Source organism: Muntiacus reevesi, chromosome 8, assembly GCF_963930625.1.
Source record: "Muntiacus reevesi chromosome 8, mMunRee1.1, whole genome shotgun sequence".
Classification (NCBI taxonomy): Eukaryota; Metazoa; Chordata; class Mammalia; order Artiodactyla; family Cervidae; genus Muntiacus; species Muntiacus reevesi.
The window spans coordinates 12,397,154-12,422,258 of NC_089256.1; the positions used below are offsets into that span (position 1 = coordinate 12,397,154).

The 25,105-nt window shown below is 40.0% G+C and overlaps 2 protein-coding genes across 4 annotated transcripts in view; both read right to left on the bottom strand.

The window, feature by feature from the left end:
• Window positions 1-1,284, bottom strand: part of NCK1 (NCK adaptor protein 1) — a 74,777-nt gene extending 73,493 nt beyond the window's left edge. Inside the window, exon 1 of one of the 2 annotated variants that reach the window (XM_065943646.1) lies at window positions 1,160-1,284. The gene's annotated coding sequence lies outside the window, so the exon portion shown is untranslated. Of the gene's footprint in view, window positions 1-885; window positions 1,076-1,159 lie in introns of those variants that run through there. The other variant, XM_065943647.1, reaches the window with a different exon arrangement.
• A 6,083-nt stretch (window positions 1,285-7,367) lies between these two features.
• Window positions 7,368-25,105, bottom strand: part of SLC35G2 (solute carrier family 35 member G2) — a 39,537-nt gene continuing 21,799 nt past the window's right edge. For both annotated transcript variants that reach the window (XM_065942990.1, XM_065942991.1), the window contains exon 2: window positions 7,368-8,746. In XM_065942990.1, the coding sequence (XP_065799062.1) occupies window positions 7,493-8,728 (1,236 nt within the window). In that variant the 5' untranslated portion in view covers window positions 8,729-8,746 and the 3' untranslated portion in view covers window positions 7,368-7,492. The remainder of the gene's footprint in view (window positions 8,747-25,105) is intronic.

Sequence of the window (25,105 nt, forward strand, 5' to 3'; positions counted from 1 at the left end):
ACTATTAATCAACCAATGCATAGTTCTCGAGTTTCTATCAAACTATGAATGGGATACCTATTTAAGAACTGAACATTACTGACAATTACCAGACAAACAGAACCTTCTTCTTGGATAATTTCCCCATTTACTCTGTAAACTCCCTGAAGGTTGAGACACAGCGCTTTCCAGTTGCTTAATAAACTGTATGGCTGGTCTTTCTTACAGCTACCAAAATAAGATTTTAAAAAATGAATACGTCTTGCAACACTTACTCGTCCTGACTGGACAGTGAGCTTTTTTTGCTCACCACCCAAGATGCGGATAGAAATTTCTCCTTCAACTCATCCTTTCCTAATTCCCATGGTTTCTTGCCAAAGTCAACGGGCAGAATTATTTTAAGTGACTAGTTCATTAGTGTGACACTAAACTGGGCGTCTATAAAGGGTTCTCAGTCCCACACAAAATCCAGCTTCCCGAGCTTCTAACGGCAAACTTTTATGGACACACATTAGAAAGGTTACAAAACCAACTATCAAGATACATTTTTTTCCCGGGATATATTACAACTCAAGTCAAAAGCTTACAGCCCAAGTAACTCACGTACGAATCCATAAGGTTAAAATAACCCAGGTTTCCCGACGAGGGAAACGGCTGGGGGCTGAGTGGGGGGAGGGGCGGGAGGCGCATCCCGAGGATGTCCACCCTCCGCACCCGGAGCGGTTCCCTCCCACTCCTAGAGGTGAGCGCCCCCCCCACCACCTCCACCACCACGTCCCTACCTCCGCGGCCCCGGAATGCGCCACAACAGCCGCCAGGACTTTTAGAGAGGACAAGAAAAGGAGAAGGGTGCACGCCACACACTCGACCTCCCAGCCTCCGGGGGCGGCCGGCCGCAACGCTCACCCGGACCCAACGCTCCAGGGATAGACAGGAAGGTCGTAGAGCTGCGCCGCCCAGGGCAGTGGCCGGAGGGTCGCGCGGAGCCGCGAGGCAAAAAGCCCAGGCCCGACCAAGCGGCCTCCCCGCCCCCTCCGGCTTAGCTCCGGGCCGGCAGACGGCGCCCCGGGAGCTAACTTCAGCAGAGAAGAGGAAGCACCGCGGCAAGTAACGGGCTATGTGGGTTCCCCGGACGAGAAAAGACTGTCTGTGCGTCTGCCTGCCGGCAGGACTGTCTCACCTCCCCTCTGCCGAGCCCGGGCGGCGCCAGCTCACTTGAGGAGGACAGGGACGCCGCCACGGCCGCCGCGATGGCCGTTACGGCACGAGGCCTCCGCTCTGCCGCCGCGTAGCTCTGGGGAGAGGGGCGGGGCGCGCGCGGCGGGAGGGCGGGGCTGCAGCGCCGACTGGTCGCGAGGCCCGGGGCGGACCCGCGCGGACAGGAAACCCCCCTCCCTGCCCAATCTGATAGGTTCAGTCTTCCCCTTCCCTCCTATCACTGACGCGAGGGCGGTCTTCGCCACGCTGGGATTGGGCGAGCCTGCCTGTCAATCAATTGCTGTGCTGGGTGCCTCGCTGAGGCTGCTTCGCGGAGAGGGAGTGAGAGAGACCGAAGCGCCCTGCCTGTCTCTGGGTTTTAATGCTTTTGTGTCTCTGGCTGATTATTCTGGGGCCTTCCTCCTCAGCGCCACAGGAGAGTCCAAGCAAAACTGACTGCTTTCCGAGTTAAGCCCCGACTGCTCTGGGAGCTTCCTTCTGGTTTCTGCACCTGAAGAAGGTCTTACCAGGGAAAGTTGTTAGGGACGGGGAGCGAAAATGAAAAGCAAACAAAAAGGCCTGAACGTGGAGTCCTGAGAGAAAAATGTAAGACGTGTCCTTAATTTGAACCACAAATCAAAATAAGCTGAGTCTGAGGGCCTTCGAAGCGCCCTTGTGCGTGGATAGCTTCCATTCTTGGCTGCGGTAGCCTTGCTGTGAAGACAGTGACTTTCGGTGCCAGGTCTGTCCTTAGCGGCCCAGCCCCAGACACCTGCCATCAGTAAGTTGGTTCTCCCCACGCCGGCGCTTCAGACTCCATCACCTGCCTCTTCCTCCCCAGGCTTCTCTGCGGCTCTGCTTAGGCGTTTCCCGCCCAGGAGAGCCTGGTGAGTGCACAGGTGTTTTCCCCATCCAGTTGCTGAAAGAGCTAGACTTTTTGCGACTCCATGAATCTGAAGCCCACCAGGCTCCTCTCTCCATGGAATTTGCCAGGCAAGAATACTGGAGCCGGTTGCCATTTCCTAGGGATCCAACCAGCGTCTCCTGCACTGGCTAGGGGATTCTTTACCACCTGGGAAGACCTCCCTACCCCTACCTGGATTGTAAACTCAAATCAGGAGTCATGTCAGTACTCAGTTTTTCCCCAGTACCTAGCACATGGTAGTGTTAGGCACTTAGTCCTGTCTGACGCTTTGCCACCCCATGGACTGTAACACATGGAATTGTCCAGGCAAGAAAACTGGAGTGGGTTGCCATTTCCTTCTCCAGGGGATCTTCCCAACATAGGGATCGAACCCAGGTCTCCCACTTTTCAGGCAGATTCTAGCACATGGTCGATCATCAGTATTGTTTAAGGCATTAGTACAGCTTCGATTCCCAATTTCATTCGTTTACGCTTTTCTGTATTTAACTTCAGAATTATTCATTTGGATCCTAATAGAGGAATATGGTTCACTTGCCATATATAGATTCAAACGGTCAAGCATAAATCACTTGTGGCCCCTTCCTGGCCTCAAGTTGAGAGGGCAAGTGGACCAAGAAAATCTGGGCAGCAACTCCATCTATATCCTATAATTAGGATCTGAAGTCAATAATGTAAGTGGATTTTGGATTTATTCTAAGGATCTAAGTACCTTTGTATATTTTATCATGGCTGCTATGGACTGAATTGTGTCCCCCTCTCAAAATTCATATGCTGAAGTTCTAACCCCCCAATGTGAGTATATTTGAAGACAAGACCTTTCAGAGGTAATTTAGGTTAACTGAGGTGATAAGAGTGGGGCCCTAATCCTATAGAATTAGTGTCCTTTATAAGAAGTGACTGCAGAGACATAGACACTGTCTTGCTGTCTGTCCTCACAACTAGAAGACACTGAGAAGGCAGCCATGTGCAAACCAGGAAGAGAGCATTCACCAGAAACTAACCATGCTGGCATCCAGATGTGGGACTTCCAATCTCCAAAACTGTGACAAGTTAAATTTTTGTTGTTTAAGCCACCCAGTCTATGGCATTTTGTTATAGCAGCCCACACTATTGTTATAGCTCTGTCTAACACAATAGTTTTATTTGTTGATACATCTTATAAAGTTTATGGATCGAGATATTTCATTCATTTTTTGAAGCTGTATAAACCCATTGTCCAGAGGTTGAAACTATTTCTCCAAAATAGTTTCACACAGCAAACTGTTAGGTACACCTGGCTCATAACAAACTTAGCTATACCTGGCTTGTTTCAACTTTAGTTTTTTAACATGTGATGGGATTAGGGGAATGTTAATACAAATATAACAGGTAAAATAGTCCTTGCTATCAGGTAGCTTAGACCATTTCCATAAATGGGGAAAATAAACCCAGAAAAAAAAAATATGCTGAAGTTGTAACTTTAGATTTTATTCTGTAAGGGATTATGTATTTTGAATGGGTCAATGATCTGAACAGACTGTGAGATTTTGATTCAGATCTCTTAACTACTGTGGGCCATCTGTTTAAGTAATAGAAGAAGTAAGGGAGAGAACTTTTTCACAAAAGGATTTTAGTTTCCTGTAAATACGTGTTTTCCTTTTAACTTTTCTTTAAATGTTCCCCAATCACCCTATTCTTACCAGGAACTCTTAAGAAAGAAAGAAAGAAAAACTCAAAAAATATAAGAGAAAGAGAAGGAATTGAAGAATAAAAATAAGGAAACAGCAATGAGAGGAAAGCATTGGGGTAGATAGGAAGTCATGTATGAAATTGCTCTATAGTGTACTTAGAATTATGGACCCCATGTTTGTAAGGGGTGGGTGTTGTCCCAGAGACCTTTCACACTGTCTCCCCAACTTCCGAATAGAAACATGTGCTTGACTTCTTCTTCCTCTCTTTTAGCGGAACTCAAACCAAAAATGGGAATCAACCCTGCTAATTAGTTCTGAGTGGACTAGCCAGAATCAGGCAACAATATTTAGGTCAAAACTTATGATCTATTGACTAGAAATGGGGTTTCAGATACAGGTAGCTAATCAATCTAGGATAAGAACACATAGGTAGTTCACTTCATTCATCCCAGAGGAAAGAATTTGGGAAGACAAGGAAAGGAAAAATGAGCCTCCGTGTGTCAAGACCTTTCCCAGGAAACTATTGAGGACTTATAGTTAGAAATGATTAGAGAGAATGATCTGGTTTAATATCACTGTAAGGACTATGTAGGACAAAACAAACAGAAGCAAAATCCTACCTACTAAATCAGTAAGAAGTCACTAATCACAGGCTTGACTGTGAAGTGTAGAAATTAGTGAACTCTAATAACTAAATTGGAGAAGGCAATGGCACCCCACTCCATTACTCTTGCCTGGAAAATCCCATGGACGTGGAGAAGGAAATGGCAACCCACTCCAGTATTCTTGCCTGGAGAACCCCAGGGACAGGGGAGCCTGGTGGGCTGCCGTCTATGGGGTCGCAGCAGCAGCAGTTAAAAATCACCAGCCTTGATTCATGTCAATGTATGACAAAACCCACTGCAATGTTGTGAAGTAATTGGCCTCTAATTAGCAACTAATTAAAAAAAAAGCACAAAGAAAAAAAAATCTCATTTTTAGTGGCCAAAGAAATTTTAATTTCTCTGCATAAATTTATTCAAATTAGGAAAGCAATAATTAAAGCAATTCAATATTGGAATACCCACTTTGAATTGGTTTAGTAGTTAATTTTTTAATGGTCAATCATAATTCAAATAAATGCACTTTTAACTTGCCATATATATGTCATATTAAAGGTATGTTATTAATAAAAAAAAAAAAAAAAAAAAGAAAATCCCATGGACGGAGGAGCCTGGTAGGCTGCTGTCCATGGGGTCACGAAGAATCTGACACGACTGAGTGACTTCACTCTCACTTTTCACTTTCCTGCATTGGAGAAGGAAATGGCAACCCACTCCAGTGTTCTTGCCTGGAGAATCCCAGGGATAGGGGAGCCTGGTGGGCTGCTGTCTATGGGGTCACACAGAGTCAGACACGACTGAAGCGACTTGGCAGCAGCAGCAGCAGTAACTAAATTCACTTTCTGGGTTGAGTAGTATTACTCTTTCATGGGAATTAATTAAACAAAAATTTATTGAGTTCACTCTGTGTTAAGCACTACAATACATACCAGAGATCTAAAAATCAGTCTTAAAGGAGCTCCATCCAATGTCAGAGAATGAAATTTCAACTGATGCTTATTATTTGTATAGTAAATACAGCAATAGATGTCTACAGGGGGACATTAGGCCACAATGCGAGGGGAGGTGTGTGTGTGGTCAAGACAGTCAAGGTAAACAAGTAGGCAACGAAGAGAAGGGCTTTTCATATAGAGGGGCCTCCATAAATTTTTTTTTTAATTTTTTAAAAAAGGAAGTACACAACAGTAGAATATTGCTAGAGCAAAAGATGACAAAGTATGAGCAAGAGTGGGTTAAACAAGTTAAGGGCCTTTGTTTTTATACTATAGGCAGTGAGAAGTCATCAAAGAGTTTTCTTAACAGCACTTTAAACTGTCATTCTGTTGCTTTCTGGCCTCCACTGTTTCTGATGAGAAGCTGGCTGTAATTCTTACTGTTTTTCTGTAGGTCAGGCTGCTTTTAAGGTTTGTTTCTTTATCTTAGTTTATCAGCAGTTACAGTATGTTTCTAGGTGTGGTTTTCTTTGTATTTATGCTGCTGGGGTGTTCACTTATTTCCCTGGATGTGTGGCTTGCTGGTTATTGTATCTTTTTATTGAATTTGGAAGACTCTTGGCCAGCATTTCTTCAAGTATTTTTACCTGCCCATTCTGTCTTTCTCTGTGACTATATTTACATTTATGCTAAATTTCTTACTCCTTAGTACAGGTCATTCTAAGACCTATTCATTTTTTTACAAATCTTTTTGTTTCTTTGCTTCAATTTGCATAATTTCTATTGAGAACCAGTAGTTCCTGAAAAATCTGAATGTTAAAATTTTCCCAAGAACACAAACACCCTACAAATGGCTGTGGGTTCCTTTGGGTATATCCAAAGGAATGTTAGGGGTATATCCTTTGGGGTATATCCAAAGGCATGTTAGTCAAGAGAACAGAAATCAAAAGATATTACAACAGAGAACAGAACTTATTACTGAGTGTTGATGGACTGGAAAAGCAAAAACAGAACACTGAAGTAGCCCAGATGTGGTAACTACAGAGAGCAGCTATTACCTCTAACCTAGCGAGACAACCAGCTGGCATAGGAAAAATGTTGTTTGCAGGGTCTGAGCCATAGCATCACATAGGAGAGTTACAGATGAGTGTATCTGAAGTTAAGATAGCTCAATAACAATAACTTAATAACCAGTAGCATATAAATATTTGTTTGTGCTAAATTAGTAAAAACTTCCCAAATTGGATCCAAATTAATGCTACCTTATGCAGTTTTACAGACTTGTAGCTCTTTTGAAAAGAATCCAGTACACAAAGTTTTCAGTTTTCTGCTGTGCTATGATTACTGTTAGTGTCTTTTCCAGGAGTAAGGAGTGCCTTTGCTGCAGCTCACACACATACTTGCTACAATATCAAAAACAAAGGCAGATTTGGAAGAGATCGGCATAACTGAGGATGAGTAAACCCTCCTGCAGCATTCAGTCTCACACCATACAGCCCAAAATGGCATAGACTAGGTAGAGCTGGCAGGAATCCATATTCTCCCTACCTCCATTTCCTATGCGTTGCCTAATATGGCCAGAGCAAGGGGAAGACAGTTTCCTCTCCTAAGGCAGGACGACCACCATTGCCAGTGAAAAACCAACTCCTTTCCTTTGTTTTCCTCTTTCTCGCCTCAACTCCAGCTGCTTTACCCAGCCCAATCATCTGTAGGTCCCTAACACAAACAGATGACAAAAAGAGGGCTTGGTATTCAGCATTTCATCTTATAGAGTTCTGAATATTGAAGGATTTTTGTTGAACACTTATAGAACATTGGACATGAACATTTTTTCTAACTTCTTAATCTCTAGGACTGCTGAATTTCCACTGGAAAGGAGTCATTTCTTCAAGTCTTATGTTCTTTAGTGCTAAAAGTTGACATTCTCTACCACCTTTTATTATTTATAATAAATAATAACTTTATAATAAAAATTACCTTTTATTATTAACAGCAAAGAGACCAGATTCATGATATTCCACATAATTTAATATTTAGAAGACTAGAATAAATTTTTCTACATCTGCATATATTAATTATATATAGCACTCTGTCAGTTATACAACACAAAAAAACATGTATAGGTGAACATTAAAATGGCAGTGTACCTATTAGTAACTGAACATTAACAAGATAATAATTAAGTATTCATTTAATGGGAGAGTCTAGTATTTCCTGATAATCCTGCCTTCTTAAATCCCTCCAGTAAAGTTTATAGCCAGCAAGGACAAAAACACTAATCATAATGATTACCCCTCCAAACACATCATAGACACTAGGAAATATATGTAGCACTAGAAGTTGCAACACCATTGCTACCACAATCTCCAGATGTTGTACTGTGCTGACCAAAGCTGGATGGAATTTGTCTAAGGCATAATAAACTCCCAAGAAGGCTGCAGTAGAACAAATGCATATAGCAATTAGATAACTCCAGGTTTCTCCATCTAATGGGATGATGGGTTCTTGAAGAACAAACATAGTAGATATTCCCCAGACTGTCCCAGTCCAACCAAATGTAAACAGTGCAGTCCACATGCTGATCTTCTCCTTAATGGATCTGTATACTATCATGGAAAGAGCAGTGGTCAGTCCAGCCATCACAGTCATAGTGTACCCAAAGGCTTCTTTCCAGGCATTTAACAAAGAATTATCTTCATCAGCAATGTTGGGGATCATGACAAGACAAACACCTAAGATGCTGCAAACAACTGTAAGCATGTCAACATAAGCCATTTTCTCATCTACAAGTAAAAAAGCCAAAATGGCACTGAAGACAGTGGTTGTGGCTCTCCACATAGTGGTCCCATTGCTGGGAGGAACTATTGAAAATGATGTATAAGCACAGGTGATAGAAATGACATTGCATACACCGTAAAAGAAAAGTCGCAGTCTGTATCCACTTGGTCCAAAGGGGGCTTCCTGGTAGTAACACACAACTAACACAGATAAGACCTGCAAAACAGAACGGATAAAGATCAGTTCTAGAGATGGGACTTTGGAACGATCAGAAACAAGCCTAGTGATGAGAGCTACACATCCGTGAGCCAAAGCAGATCCAAACAGCACTATCCACATTTTTCTGGATTGAAAAATATTTTTTTCTGCAAAGCTTTGGAACTGTCCAATCTCATTGGTCACTGGGTCTTCTGCTGGAGGGCGGTTATCCGTGGTTCCAAAGAAGGTTCTTCCTTTTCTTTTCATTTCACTCAGCAGGCCTTTCTTTGGATTTTCTTCCATAAAACTTCCATAGTCTTCATTGATTTCTTCATATCCACCATCCCCAGGCTGAGGATAATGAGACGTATATTTCACCATGACTGTGTTTGGATGTATTTTCACCCGTTTTTTAACTGGATATTTTTTGGAGGGAGAAGTATCCATTTCTCCAGGCAATCAATTCTATTTAAGAAGGAAAAAAAGACAAATGTACATGTTCATCAGTTGAATTATAGTTTTAAATTCCATTATAATCTCATGCATCAATGCAATAATAGAAAGCAGAGGTTGTAACAAGAGGTTTTTTCCCCTAAAGTAATAGGAAGAGATGATCTAACAATATGCCTTATCAGTATACAAGCCCCAGTGAAATTGTCTACCCTTTTTTCACTCTCATCCTAAGTCAACCCCAATTTCTCATCATGATTATTCTTTGTCTCATTAAACTATATTTCTTTAAATAATAAATAACTGATTTTTTCCATTTTTTTCATTCCTACCTCTCTATCAACCCAATAAGATAAACACAGAAAAATAAACAACAAGGTAGATCAAACCTTTCCATCTGATTGTGTCCCTTTGTCTATAAGTTATTAAGTCCAAATTCTTTTGTATAACCACTTCTGTATGATACCAAAACTAGTAGTATGAATTATCGTGATTTTTTAAACATTCATTCTGGACTCCCATATATCTTCAGATATATGGAATACTGAAATTAGAAAATAAAATGGACTTTGTGATATTGATGCACTGTTGCTATATACAATTTTTCTGATGAGCAACTGGGCAATAGGTTTAAGATTCTAACTGAAACTACCCTTCAGTTCAGCAATATCACATCTAAGATTTTACCCTAAAGAGATGAACACAAGATGCTTTTTACCTTATGTGTTTTTTAAGAAAGGAAAAAATAAGAGTATATATTTATTTATATAATATAAAAAGTATAACATAAAGGAATTATGGAAACATACAAAGGAAACTAATAATCATTGAGGTGGGACAGGAAATAAGAATAGAAAGAAAACATTTTGTATACTTTTTAATACATTATTTGAATCATGATAATTGTTTAATTTTTTTTTTAAGTTCATCTGGTATTGAGAAAAGAGAGCACATAAAAAGGTTGGGAAAATGTATGAACAGGAGACTTCACTGTAGCGCACCAGAATGACCCTCCTACACTATGCATCCGTTTAAAATAATAATGCCGATCTTTACTGATATAGAAAGATGTCCATGTTGTATGAAGGATTTGCCATGGTGCTGGCATATAGTAAAATCTCAAAGAATATTAATAAATCCAGCTTCCTTTCACCTATAATTAACTCTTTTGAAACACTGGGTGTCTTCTACAATGTTATTCTTTCTTTGAGACCAGTATTTGTTCATTCAGTTCTCTTTAGTTCTTTCCCCTCTCCCCAAGAACAATTTGCTATTTCCTTCCCAGTGATTTCTTCCCCCCAAAACAAAAAAAATTTAAAAAGGAAACCTTTTTATTTTTTGTCTTCACAACATATTTCCCTTGTTCATTGCCAAAAACTCATCAGTTCCAGGATCTTAAACCATGGTCCAGAAATCAAATCCCATTTTGTTCTTTAACACCATCTGGGTAAACCAACTGTTCCTATTTATTCGTTTCTCTTTTAAATAACACTACCTTCAGTTGGAAGAGTCATTTTAAAAAATACCACCTATGCCTCCAAGCCCTTCAGTTCCTGGCCTGGATCTCCAACTTGCATGCATAATGGATGCATAATTGGATCTTCCAACTTCATGCATAATGCTGTCAAACTAATCTGGATGTTCTCTTTTTTTCAACTTTTATCAGGATATTTCCACTTTGAATCATTACTTTAGCTTTAGTCACAAACTGAATTAACAGTCTTGGTCTCCCAAATGGACTTTCTGTCCCTAAATTCCTCATTTATGTTTGAAATACCACCATCTTTCTAGTTCCCCAAGCTAGAAACCAAGGAACACTCAATTATTCTTTGTGTCATCACACTTCATTTGGTCATCAATTTTATTGTTTTTGTCTCTGAAATATTTGTCAGACTTTTCCTTTCTCCTCCAATTTTTTTTACCTTTTGAATCTGGATCAGATTTTTGTGAATTCCCATACTAGTCCCCTTGAATCCTAGTCCTTCTCTTCTAAAATCCAACTATATTATACTACTGTCACGTTAATGCGTTTGAAAGACTCAAACAAAAAAAACTTCCCTCAAGCTTTCCCCATTCAAGAACATACAACATTTCCTACCAACTACATCACCGAGTCTCAACTCCACTGCCTAGCTCTCAAGACCCTGCCTAGCCTTGCCCCTATCAATACTTAGCTCCTTGACAGAGACTTCACTCCAGTGTTCTCCCTGTCCTGATGCCCCACGTTATATGTTCCTCTTAAGTCTTTATTCCTACTAGTTTCCCCTCTGCTCCCGCTTTGTAAACACTGCTCATCTTTTAAGAAGGCCCAGTCCAAATCCTGCCTTTTAGAAACAAGCCTTCCCTGACCACTCTAGTCACTTTTTTTTCTTCCTTATTTAACATCTGCAATAGTTCTTCTAATTTTTGTAATCTCATCACTTTGTTATTTACTTGTCTCAACTCAGTGGAATTTTATCTGTAGTCATTGTACCCAAATTTGCTGTTAAATCGCCTTTCCTTGCTAGTCAGCAAGTATCTTTTTTTTTTTTTCAGCAAGTATCTTAATGACATCTCATAACTTCCTATTTGCTTAAAATTGTGGCTTATATCCTTCAAAGCTTTTCCCTTCCCACTGCAGCCAGATTTCTAGCCCCAGGAGCACGAATAGGGGAAGGACACATCTGCTGTTTCACTCCTCCTGAGAGAAAGGAGCTAGGCTCCAGCTTCCCTGGTGCACTGGCACAGGGAGGAAGGGGAGGGACACATATCTCAGACACTGGTTGCTGCGGTGTGATGGCTTCTGGATGTATAAACTTGGCTTGGCTGCACTACATTCCCGAGTTATTTAATCTAACACTAATCTATGTGCTGCCATGAAGGTTTTTGCAGGTGTGACAGACGTTCCTAATCAGCTGACTTTAAGTTAATAAAAGAAAGACCGTCCTCGGTGAAGTGAAGTGAAAGTCACTCAGTTGTGTCTGACTCTTTTCAACCCCATGGACTGTAGCCCATCAGACCTCTCTGTCCATAGCATTTCCCAGGCAAGAATACTGGAGTGGGTTAACCTCTGACCTAAACAAGTAAGCTCTTTCAAAAAGAGATTAGGTTTTCCATGAGCTCAGAAATTCCAAATAGTTCATGCCATTAGGGTTCCAGCCTTCTCATGACCTTCCTTCCTTACTACCTGTGGACAAGAAGCTTTGGCCTGTTATGGTTTCCAACATGCTCCTGATCTTTTCTTTCTGATTGCCTGCCCAACAGACCACAGACTTCGTTATCCAGCCCTGACAATTACATTAGCCAATTCCTTATAATAAATATCCTCCTGGTTCTGTGTCTCAGGTTGAACCCAGACTCTAATACACAGTGAAATTCTGTCTTTGATTGTTGTCTTTGTTTCTGTACTAACCCTAAAAGGTCACTGATAGTCTCTAGGTTGTAGACATTCAAATGCATGCTATCTTGCATCAATTATTTAGTCTCCCCAGTGCACAAATCCTTGATGTAGGCTACTATGAGCCACAGATTTTTGCTGTTTGGGTTCTCTTGCCTGTTGGGAAGTTCTGTTAGTGAGGCACCAACAGTATTCACTTGACCCCAGGAAAGTCATATATCCTTACTACTCCAGTGAGTATTATATCAGCTACTCACCACTGCCCGCTTCTCTCCAATCTTACTTCTCTTTGCTCGAGCAAGTAAAGAGCAAATTAAAATGTGCTGTCTAAGCAGACTTTCAGTTGGAGGAAGAAAGCGCACCCAATCGTTGTAAATAATGATTTGGTTACCTTCACCCTCAGTCGATTTTAAAGGGGAATATCCCGCTCCCCTCCCCATTAGAAAAAGCACAATACTGTTCTTGGACCAAGGACCCATAACAGATATGATCCCTTTGACAGATTGTGTTTTCCAAAGAGAGTCACCAATCTAGTATCTCCCATACTACATGTCTAGTTTTTTTTAAATGTGAATTTGACATTATTAAATAGAGAAGTAGGGTCTATGCTCCTTCCCTTTAAAAGTAGCCCCACTTTTGTGACTTTCACCAGTAGAGTATGGCAAAAGTGACCTGTTGCAACTTCTGAGATTAAGTCATAAATATAACTGTGCCTTCCTAGCTGCAACACTGGTGCTTGGAGCTCTGAGCCAGCAGGTCAGTAGTCTGACTGCTCAGAAGCCACCATGCTGTGAATAAGCTCAAACGAGCCATGGAAGGAAACCACATGGAGAGGTCCTGAGACTGAACAGAGAGAAATTCCTGGTCAGCCCCCAGGTGCTCCAGCCCCCTGCTGTTCCGAGTCCAGCCACTCATCTGACTTTAAGTATATATGAGACCCTGAGTCAGAATTGCCCTTCCAAGGTATTTCCAAATTCCTGATCTTAGAAACCATGACAGATAGTAAAATGAGTGTTGTCATTTTAAGCTACTAAAGCTTTGGAGTGACTTGTTATCTGCAATAGATAACTGGAACACCCTATTTCCTTTCCCAGGATTTTAAGGAATGGGAAGGAGGAATGGTCTTAATGATAGTTTAAAGGCCTCTTATATTTGGACCAAATTGATTGGCTTTTGAAAGTTGGACATTTTGTCCCTTATTGTGAGATCCTGGATTCTAATTCTGCGGTAAGAAGAAAGTTTTTTGTTTTGTTTTGTTTTCATTGAAGTATAGTTGATTTACAATGTGTTAGTTTCTGGTGTACAGCAAAATAATTTTATTATGTATGTGTATATACATATATATGCACATGTGTATAACTGAATCACTTTGAGATATATGTATGTGTACATACATATATATGAATGAAGAAGAAAATTTTATTCAGCATCCTGTTAGGCACAGATTAGTATATTTAATCCTAGTCCAACTGCATATTTTAAAGTATTATTTGAACTGTGTCATCTTTTTCATTTCAACATCTTTAATATTATATTGTATCCCACTAATGCAGAAGTCAGTCTTATACTAAAGGGATACATAAAGATTTTGGGCTTTTTTTTTTTTTTGGCTGCACCATTCAACATGTGAGATCTTCCCTTACCAGGGATCAAACCTGTGTCCCCTGCATTTGGAGCATGGAGCCTTAACAACTGGACCACCAGGGAGGTCTCAAGATCTTATTCATTCTCTCTAGTTTTCATTTAATTTCAGGCTTTGTGAGTATAATTCTTGAAGAGAATCTGGAATGCTGACTAATACTTATATTTGTGCACATTTAAGTCATTCAACCTGTGAACATTTCAGTAAATAATGAGGTACCATGTCCCCAGCACCAGTCCAGGCTCGATAAATGGAAAGATAAATAAAACTAGTGGAAGAGACAGCAAGCAATTCAAATTTAATAATTTTAAAAGTCAATAGTGCAAGTAACTGCTTGAATACAGGAAAGGACACATATAAAAGGCATCTAAACCCAAACACGGAGGATCTTTGCAGATTTCCAGGTAGAAAGGATGCCTGAACTGGGGCTTTAAGTATATGTAACCTATAAACAAAAAAAGAGGAGAAAGAGAAAAACCAAAATTTTTTTCTAGAGATAAAAGATTTAGGAATCAGAAATGTTGATTTTGAGTTCTAGTTCTGCCACCAAATATAGCAATAATTATGTCTATTTTAAAATAAAGAGTTTTAGATGATAATTGTTGGGATCTTTCGACTCAACTCTCTTCAAAATCAGTTTGTCAGTTTAATGATTTAACATATCTAGTGTTTTGATATCCCTCCCATGAGGGATCACCATACAATTCAATGATCACAACTTTCTACTACTTGCTGTAAGTTATTCTGACCAATGTGCCAACTCAACTTCTCCTTCTTTACAGAGATTTCATGGCTCCAGGGCCCCTTGACTTTATATGGGGATGTCCCCCTCCCAGGCAGAAATGTACTTTTCAGCTGTGTAAAGCAACTCCTCTGAGCAGAAGGAATGTGAAACAATAGGACCAGAAGACTAGCCTCCCCAGCTACAAATGTATCAAATTGAAATGCTGGGCATAAATGGATTAAAAGGATACATAGTTGGTGTCTACTTGAACAATGGGCACAATTCAAGCCTGAAAGCAATATTTGTATCCAAAAGAGGTCCTTTCCTAAGCTACATCCCACAGTATAAGGCCCAAGATCACCTCTGTCCTAAAGTTGAAAATATTAACACTGAATCCCTATCATTTTAGTGGGAATCCTTAGACATAACCCTTATGGTGCCTAAGGCAAATGGCACTTGGTAATAAGAACTTCTATCTTTCGTTAACAGACTAACCCCTAAAATAGTAAAAAGTCTTAGATATAAAGCTAGCTAGTGCAACTTGATTATAATATAGTGATTTAAATGTAGGCATTGATGTGATATTTGACACTCATGAGTCAGACTGGCTTTGAACTAAATATTTATCAGAAACTAATAGGTTACTACCTTATACCTGAGAAGCCAAGTCCTGAGAAACCTTATTACCCTGGTATCCTTGGACAGTCTTGCCCCTGAATGAAAATAAAAAGACCATACCTAACTGGTCACCTTTGTTGGCAAAGTAGTGTCTCTGCTTTTTAATATGCTATCCAGGTTGGTTATAACTTTCCTTCCAAGGAGTAAGCGTCTTTTAATTTCATGGCTGCAATCACCATCCGAGCTGTGGTGTTGAAGACTCTTGAGAGTCCCTTGGACTGCAAGGAGATCCAACCAGTCCATCCTAAAGGAGATCAGTCCTGGGTGTTCATTGGAAGGACTGATGCTGAAGCTGAAACTCCAATACTTTGGCCACCTCATGTGAAGAGTTGACTCACTGGAAAAGACCCTGATGCTGGGAGGGATTGGGGGCAGGAGGAGAAGGGGACGACAGAGGATGAGATGTCTGGATGGCATCACCAACTCGATGGACATGAGTTTGAGTAAACTCCGGGAGTTGGTAATGGACATGGAGGCCTGGCGTGCTGTGATTCATGGGGTCGCAAAGAGTCGGACACGACTGAGCGACTGAACTGAACTGGTCACCTGAAAGGAAAGACCTAACAAACCATCTTTCCAGGATACTGTGAGACATCACGCTATGCATAGCATCTGTGCTATTAAACATACCTTCTGAGACCTACTGAGAGAAGCCATTCTCCCTCCAAACTGATGAAAAAGGGGACCATATTCTGATGCTCCAAAGACTGTGAGCATGAGTCTACCCATCCTTGTGCTGAACTCTGCCTAGCATAACGTTTAACACCCCTTTTTGAATTCTCTCTCTTCTCCACTGCAACCCATGAGGATCAGAAGAATTAGAGGCATCATTTAAGTCCACTTGTATTTTATTAATACTCTTTGAGTCTATCTTTTTGTAAAGGCCTACTGTTTTAGTGGGAAAAGAACCTCCTTTTAAGCTCCAACTTCTGGAACTAGAAAATTAGTTCTTAAATAAACTAACAAAGTAGAATTTGAAAGACAAGAATGATAAGTAAGAAATAACAGAGTAGAAAGTAAACAACATGCCCTTTCTTAAATCAGTCACACTTAGGAAGCGAGGGATTCACCATGAAGAAGTAAAGGTCTACCCTTCTTAGAAGGTATAATAATATTCACATTACGTATAAGTAGCAAATGATAAAAATGAAATATCTATAAACAAATCATGAAACTGAACATTTTTATGAAGATGTAAATGGGGGGCTGCAAGAAACATTAATTGTATAAGATTTCAAATACTCAGATTATAAAAGAACCAACATAAGCAAATTCAACTAAAAGAGGGGAAAGAAAGAGACATACAACCTAGGAGTCTCCTATGGCAAACCAACTGAATCTCTTGTTGTTGTGTCTAGTCACTAAGTCCCATTCAACTCTTTCAAACCCCACAGACTGCAGCAGACCAGGCTTTCCTGTCCTTCAGTATCTCCTAGAGTTTGCTCAAACTCAAGTCCCTTGAGTCTGTGATGCCACCCAACCATCTTATCCTCTGTTGCCCCCTTCTCCTCCTTCCCTCAATCTTTCCCAGCATCAGGGTCTTTTCCATTGAGTTGACTCTTCACGTCAAGTGGCCAAAGTATTGGAGTTTCAGCTTCAGCATCAGTATTTCCAATGAATATTCAGGACTGATTTCCTTTAGGATTGACTGGTTAGTTCTCCTTGCTGTCCAAGGGACTCTCAAGAGCCTTCTGTAGCACCACAATTTGAAGGCATCAAATCTTTGGCACTCAGCTTTCTTTCTGGTCCAATTCTCACATCCACATGTGACTACTGGAAAAACCATAACTTTGACTATACAGACCTTTGTTAGCAAAGTAATGTCTCTGCTTTTGAATATGCTCTCTAGGTTTGCATAATTTTTCTTCCAGGGATCAAGATATTTTAATTTCATGGCTTGTAGTCATGTAGAAATTTTCTTGGAGCCCAAGAAAAAAAAAATTCTGCCACTGTTTACACTTTTTCCCCATCTATTTGCCATGAAGCAATAGGTCTGGATGCCATGATCTTTGTTTTTTGAATGTTGAATTTTAAGCCAGCATTTTCACTTTCCTTTTTCAGTTTCATCAAGAGGATCTTTAGTTCCTTTTCACTTTCTGCCATTAGGGAGGTATCATCTGCATATCTGAGGCTATTGATATTTCTCCCAGCAATCTTGATTCGAGCTTGTGATTCATCCAGCCTGGCATTTAGCATGATGTACTCTGCCTATAAGTTAAATAAGCAGAGTGACAATATATGGCCTTGATGTACTCCTTTCCCAATTTTGAACCGGTTCATTATTCCATGTCCGGTTCTAACTGTTGCTACCTGCATATGGGTTTCTCCTCTCAGGAGGCAGGTAAGGTAGTCTGATATTTCCTTCTCTTTAAGAATTTTCCACAGTTTGTTGTGAGCCACATAGTCAAAGGCTTTAGTGTTGTCACTGAAGCAGAAGTAGATGTTTTTCTGGAATTCCCTTGTTCTTTCTATGATCCAACAGATGTTGACAATTTGATCTCTAGTTCCTCTGCCTTCTCTAAATCCAGCTTGTATATCTAGAATTTCTCAGTTCATGTACTGTTAAAGCCTGTCTTGAAGGATTTGAACATTACTTTTCTAGCATGCGAAATGGGCCCACTGAATTTCTATAAAAATATAGAAAGAAATTTCAAAGAACCTGGACAGAATAATTCTAACTCAAATGTATTACTTAGGACAGATCCCTGGGCCAGGAAGATCTCCTGGAAGAGGAAATAACATCCCATTCCAGTGTTCTTTGTTTTTTCTTTCAAACTTTAAACTTTTAACTTTTTATTTTGTATCGGGGTATAGCTGATTGACAGTTGTGGCAGTTTCAGGTGAACAGTGAAGGAACTCAGCCATACATATACATGTATCCATTCTCTCCCAAACCCCCATCCCATCCGAGCTGACACATAACACTGGGTAGAGTTCCATGTGCTGTAAAATATATCCTTGTTGGTTATCCATTTTGAATATAGCAGTGTGTACGTGACCTTCCCAAACTCCCTAACTATCCCTTCCCCACTGGCAACCATAAGTTTGTTTTATAAGTCTGTGAGTCTTTCTGTTTTTAAGTAAGTTCATTTGTATCATTTCTTTTTAGATTCCACATATAAGGGATGTCATACAATATTTCTCCTTCTTTATCTAACTTATTTCACTCAATATGACACTCTCTAGGTCCGTCCATGTTACTGCAAATGACATTATTTCATTCTTTTTAATGGCTGAGGAATATTCCATTGTACATATTACCACATTTTCTTTATCCATTCCTCTGTCGATGGACATTTAGTTTGCTTCCATGTCTTGGCTATTGTAAACAGTGCTGTCATGAATATTGGGGTGCTTGTATCTGTTCAGATCATGCTTTTTTCTGGATATATGCTCAGGATTAGGTTTGCAAGGTCATATGGTAGCTCTATTTTTAGTTTTTTTAAGGAACCTCCATCCTATCCTCCATAATGGCTGTATTAATTTACATTCTCAACAACAGTGTAGGAGGGTTCCCTTCTCTCCACACCCTCTCCAGCATTTTTTTGTGGATTTTTTTATGATAGGCATTCTGACTGATGTGAGGTGTCTCGTTGTAGTTTTGATTTACATTTATCTAATAACTAGCAGTGTTGAACATCTTTTCATATGACTGTTGGTCATCTATATATTCTCTTTGGAGAAATGTCTGTCTGGATCTTCTGCCCATTTTTTGAGTGGATTGCTTGTTTTGATGACGTTAAGCATCATTTAAGTGTTTGTAAATTTTGGAGACTAACCCCTTATCGGTCATATTATTTGCAAATATTTTCTCCCAATCTGTGGGTTGTCTTCTCATCTTGTCTATTGTTTCCTTTGCTGTGCAAAAGTTGCTGAGCTTAAGTAGGTCTCACTTGTTTATTTTTGTTCTTACCTCCATTATTCTGGGAGATGAATCAAAAAAGATGTTGCTGTGATTTGTCAGAGAGAGTTCTGCCTATGTTTTCCTCTAGAAGTTTTATAGTGCTGGTCTCACATTTAGCTATTTAATCCGTTTTAAGCTTATTTTTGTGTCACCCCAATATTCTTGCCTGAAAAGTCCCATAGACAGAGGAGCCTGGCATGCTACAGTCCGTAGGGTCACAAAGAATCAGACACAGCTAAGCAACTGAGCATTGAGTACTGACTACATATAATGGCTGAAACTGCAATTAGAATATTAATAGCACTCATATTGCATCAGATTATTGCCTGACAAACAACAGTGTGTCTATATCAACCTGAGAAAAGCAAAAAATAAGGCGTGTTATCAATTTCTCCTTTGTAGCACTTAGATTAAAGCATACTTGCAATAGCCGTCAGAAAGAGACTAAGAAGACAAGATCTTGATTTAGCCAGAGAACATGACAACTTTTTCGGCTCTAAAGGAAACAATCAGAATCAGCATAAAAGCAAGAATGGGAAAACAGAGAAAAAAGAAAGGCACAACTGATGACTCTAAAATCCAATGAAAAGGAAATATGGAAGAAGTCAATAATAATACTATCAGTAGACAGACATATTGATATTTACACTTGTACAGACAATGTGCTAAACACTAAACACGGGTCAACTTAGCTTTGAGAGAAAGTGAAATCTTAGGAGATTGTGGAGTGGGACAGCATTTGGGAAGGGTGGAAAACAAACTCCCCCCAAAAATGGAGAAAACTAATGGCCTACCTCACTTTGAACAGAAAGAACTTAAAAGAAAGGTACTCACTTTAGGAAACTAAATTGGCACATGCTGTTGAACACCCTCTATGTGAAGTGCACCAGGTGGTCCATGTGGAGCAGGTCAGTAGCTTCTATTGTGGAAGAGAATTTGTCCCAGGATTTTGTCTGGAACTTTGTGACATGTCACCCCAAATTACTCTCTCCTCCCTGCTCTCCTGTCACCCTTTCTTCTTCCCAATCTACTCACTCTCTCCCCATCTTGCCTTCTCAGCTTTACTCCTGTCACCCACAGATACAACCTGGTCTGACGTTCTAGCCCAGAAGTAACTACCACTTGTTCGTGCAAATGGTTTCAGGAAAAAAAATTATATTTATTTTATTGCCTAAAAGGACAAGCTATTATCACTCTCAGAGTCACATTCCGCTTTCATAACAGAATAAACTATTTTCATTTTCCTGAAATCATAAGTCCTCTGACAGGATACAGGAGTGATGATGACAAAATATCTATGCAGAAAGTAGGATAAAAGCCTCAGCCTCAGTGTGAGCACCCCTGACACTAGAGCCCCACCCTAGAATCTAGCCTCTTACCATCCAAACCAAAATGTATACATCACTACTCTGGGTCTTTTTCCTGTTCTATCTGGTACTTAGACCCTGCCTCCTTTTGTCATTTTATTCTCTTTGTGTATGACATTGTTAAATTTTAAAAAGCAGTGGGTCCTCAGTATGTCTTTGCAGAAAGAGGGACAACCTAAGTGCCCCAACAGATGAATGGATAAAGAAAATATGGTACATGCATACAATTGAATACTACTCATCCATAAAAAGGAATGAAGTTCCAATACATGTTACATCATGGATGAACCTTGAAGACAGTAGGCTAACTGAAATAAGCCATACCCAAAAGGACAAATACTGCATAATTCCACTTATATGTGGTATTTAGAATAGGCACATTCATAAAAAGAGAAAATCTATTTGAGATTCCTGGGGGCTGGGAGAAGAGGGAATGGGAGTTATGGCTACAGGGTTTCTGTTTTGGGTAATCAAAAAATTTTGGAAATAGATAGTGGTGGTGATTGTACAATATTGCAAATATAATTAATGTAATTGAATTGAATATTTTAAAAGTGTTAAAATGGTAGATTTTGCTTTATTTCTATTTTAACCCAATTTTTTAAATAGGAGAAAAAAGAAAGGTGTGTGTGTGTGTAGGGGGGGTGTTGTGATTCCTCCAGTTGGGAGATAGAGGAAGGCAATGATAGGCATTGGTATTTTTAAAAACCTCCTCAGTGATCCTAATGTATAATTTTCTTGTGCAGGAACCACTCAACTAAATTATCAAGGGACCCTTCTGGCTTTAAGATTTAATGAATCTATGGCTACTGCATGATTGAGGAAGACAGGGATGGAGACTTTTTTTTAAGTGGTCATTGAAGCCAGACTGTCTAGACTTGAGCTTAAGTTATAGACTAAGTTATAGACATATTAAATATGCGACCTTGGGTACTTACTTAACCTCTTCTGAAGATTTCAATAAGATTCTACTCATAGGGTAGAATAAAAATATTAAATCACTTAATACATACAAAATACCTAGTATATGGCACCTAGCAATTGCTCAATAAATTTTAGTTCTTTTTTTACATGATTCCATCTCCCTGGAATGACATGGTCCTCCCCCTTTCTGCTCTTGTCTACCTGCAGGGCTCACATTTGTGCATCAGTGGTTTGCTCAAGTGTTACTTCTTCCTTTGCAGAGTCTTAACTGGTCTCTCCAATCTTTGTGCTCCATTATCTCTGGCACATACTGGTATGAAGTAAATATCTGATGGATGGAATGGAATGGATTTGAAAACCGAGAAGTGGAAGAAATGGAAAAGAATGAGGAATGATGTTAACTACTGACATCTCTATAGGATCTCATAGACCCACATATCCACTTCTGCTCTCTTACATCACTGTTGAATCAATGGTAGGTAACTGAAAATCTGAAGTTTCCCATGATCATTCAAACTAAAGACTGTTCAGAAGAATTCTCCCTGTCCTCTGCCTTTACCCTCTTTATTAGTCAGAGTTCTTCAGAGAAACAAAATTAATATGATGTGTATATATACAGTTATAAGAAAAGAATAATTTTAAGAAATTGGCTAATCCAGTTATGCAGCCTGGCAAATCTAAAATCTTCAGAATACCCCAGCAGGCTGCAGATCCAAGAAACAGTTGCAGTTTAAGTCCAAAAGAGTCTGCTGGCAGAATTCCCTTCTCCTCAGGAGCTGTCAGGTTTTTTCTATTAAGGCCTTCAGCTGATTGGCTAAGGCCCACCCTTATTATGGAGAGCAATCTGCTTTACTCAAATCCACCGATTTAAATGTAACTCTTATCGAAAAACACCCTCACAGAAACATCAGCATCATCTTTTTTTTTAAATTAATTTATTTCAATTGGAGGCTAATTACTTTACAATATTGTAGTGGTTTTTGCCATACATTGACACGAATCAGCCATGGGTGTACATGTGTTCCCCATCCTGAACCTCCCACCTGCCTCCTTCCCCATCCCATCCCTCAGGGTCATCGCAGTGCACCGGCCCTGAGTGCCCTGTCTCATGCATCAAACCTGGACTGGCAATCTATTTCACATATGGTAATATGTATGTTTCAATGCTATTCTCTCAAATCATCCCACCCTCGTCTTCTCCCACAGAGTCCAAAAGTCCAAATGCATTCTTTTTAATAGCTGAGTACTATTTCATTGTGTATATGTACCACAGCCTTCTTATCCATTCATCTGCCAATGGACATCTAGGTTGCTTCCATGTCCTAGTTATTGTAAACAGTATCAACATCAGCTTTGACAAGCCAAGTTGACACATAAAATTAACTATCACAGTCTCAACCATTGCTTGTCCTTTATATGCACAAAAGTTCTGGCTATTGCAAACTGCAGGAAATTCTCTGAATATGTCATGCTCTCTCATGATTCTGGATTTTTATATATGCTGTTCCTTCTTTATGGATTACTCTTTTCCTGCTTTTTCACCTGGTAAATTCCTGCTTATTTTTTAAGGCCCATCTCTGGAAATCTTCACTAGGCCCACTTCCCACCCCCAGTCTGAGTTAGATGCCCACCAAAGTGCTTCAATCATTGAATATATTGAATACATTGAATTATAACTGTATTTTTGTCTTTCTCTTCTTCTAGACCTGTGAGGGTTTTAACCCTACAGATATTAAAATTAGATATTACTGATTTTTATGCTTGCAGCACCTAGCTCAGTGCTTGGCATGAGATGAGTGTTGATTAAGTGTTTGTTGAATGAATGAATGAGTGAATGAATGGACTATTTTTAATGAAGCAAATTTTGTTAAATAGAAAATATAAGTAACATGCGTGCATGCATGCTAAGTCAATTCAGTTGTATCCATCTCTTTGTGACCCTATGGACTATAACCCACCAGGCTACTCTGTCCATGGGATTCTCCAGGCAAGAATACTGGAGTGGGTTGCCATGCCCTCCTCCAGGAGATCTTCTCAACCCAGGGTCAAACCCATATATCCTATGACTCCTGACTTGCAGGTAGATTATTTACCACTGAGCCACCAAGGAAGCCCACAAGTAACATAAACAAATGGATTTAAATGGCAAGTAACTCAGATAGGGGGCCTTATCATTAAAGTACTTTAAAGTCCCTAATAACATTTTGAGAAGGATGAAACATTAAGGTGAGAAGTTTGGCTATTAAGAGAATGTGTGTATTTAGCTTCTTTGCCTCTGGTTCTATTTCTGCTGCTAGGTCTCCCATATTTTCTTTAGTATTAAATTCTCCAGGCATAACTAGAGCTGTCCCTTAAATAATGTGTATCTACTTTTCTTAATTGAACCATTATTAACCAGTTAGGAAGGGTGTAGAGATATACATCTTTTAGCACTACCAGATTGAACTTCAGTTGCTATTTCCCTGCTTTCCAGAGCATGTCTCACAGTTTGGCCCAGTCAGGTGACTCCTACCAATGAGACCACAGCAGTTCCTTAACAGAGTTCCCTGGACTTGCTCAGGACAAGCTTCACTCAGAAGCTGTTCACCACCATCAAATCTTTAAGGAAAAAAAAACCAAAAAACACATTTTGTTTATTCCTGTTTCAAAAGCAACATATTTATTGTAGAAAATTGAGAAATGTGAGGAAGCAAAGAAAATGAAAACAACTCATAATCCTACCGCCCAGATATAACTACTGACCCTCCCAGGCTTTTTTCTATTTGTGAACATTTTTTCCCCAACATAATGCAATATAAATACTCACTCATACACATCCGACTCTGTGGCCCAATGGACTGTAGCCCGCCAGGCTCCTCTGTCCATGGGCTTTCCCAGGTAAGAATACTGGAGCAAGCTGCCATTTCCTACTCCAGGGGATCTTCCCAACCCAGGGATCAAACTCCAGTCTCCTGCATCTCCTATGTCTCCTACATTCATAGGTGGGTTCTTTACCACTGGGCTTCCCTCATGGCTTAGCTGGTAAAGAATCCGCCTGCAATGTGGGAGACCTGGGTTCGATCCCTGGGTTGGGAAGATCCCCTGGAGAAGGAATTGGCTACCCACTCCAGTATTCTGGCCTGGAGAATTCCATGGACAGTCCATGGGGTCACAAAGAGTTGGACACGACTGAGCAGCTTTCACTCACTTCACTTTCACTTTACCGCTAGTGCCACCTGGGAACAAAAGTGATCAAACACTATATCCTATTTTATAACTTCCTCCTTACTTATCAATACATTGTAAACATTTTTCCATATCATTAAATATCATTTTTAATGGCTAGTTACTATGTACCCAATATTGGGCTCTCAACACAACACGTCAGTCATTAACTTCAGCTTTATTAAAGCTGAAAGGCAAATGAGATGACCAACTGCTGCTGATCTTTTATGCAGGGATAGATCTATAACCATCCCAGGAAAAGGCACAGATAACAATGTTGAAGTTTTCTCACTGAATATAAATGAGGAAACAGTTTTTGATGGCCAGGGGAAGATTGTGAAAGAATAAATACGAGATAAGTCAAGAGGATTCATGTTTCTCTCTTTGTTCCCTGTTCAAATGTCATCTATGAGAGAAACTGGCTGAGACGACTAGTGAAAGTCTTCATTCATTTTTTGTGTTTATTTAGGATCAATACACTGGTTTTGAAAAACTTTGAGGTAACCATCCAATTAGAGTTAAAGGAAAAATGAAACCACAGGAAATATCAAGCAC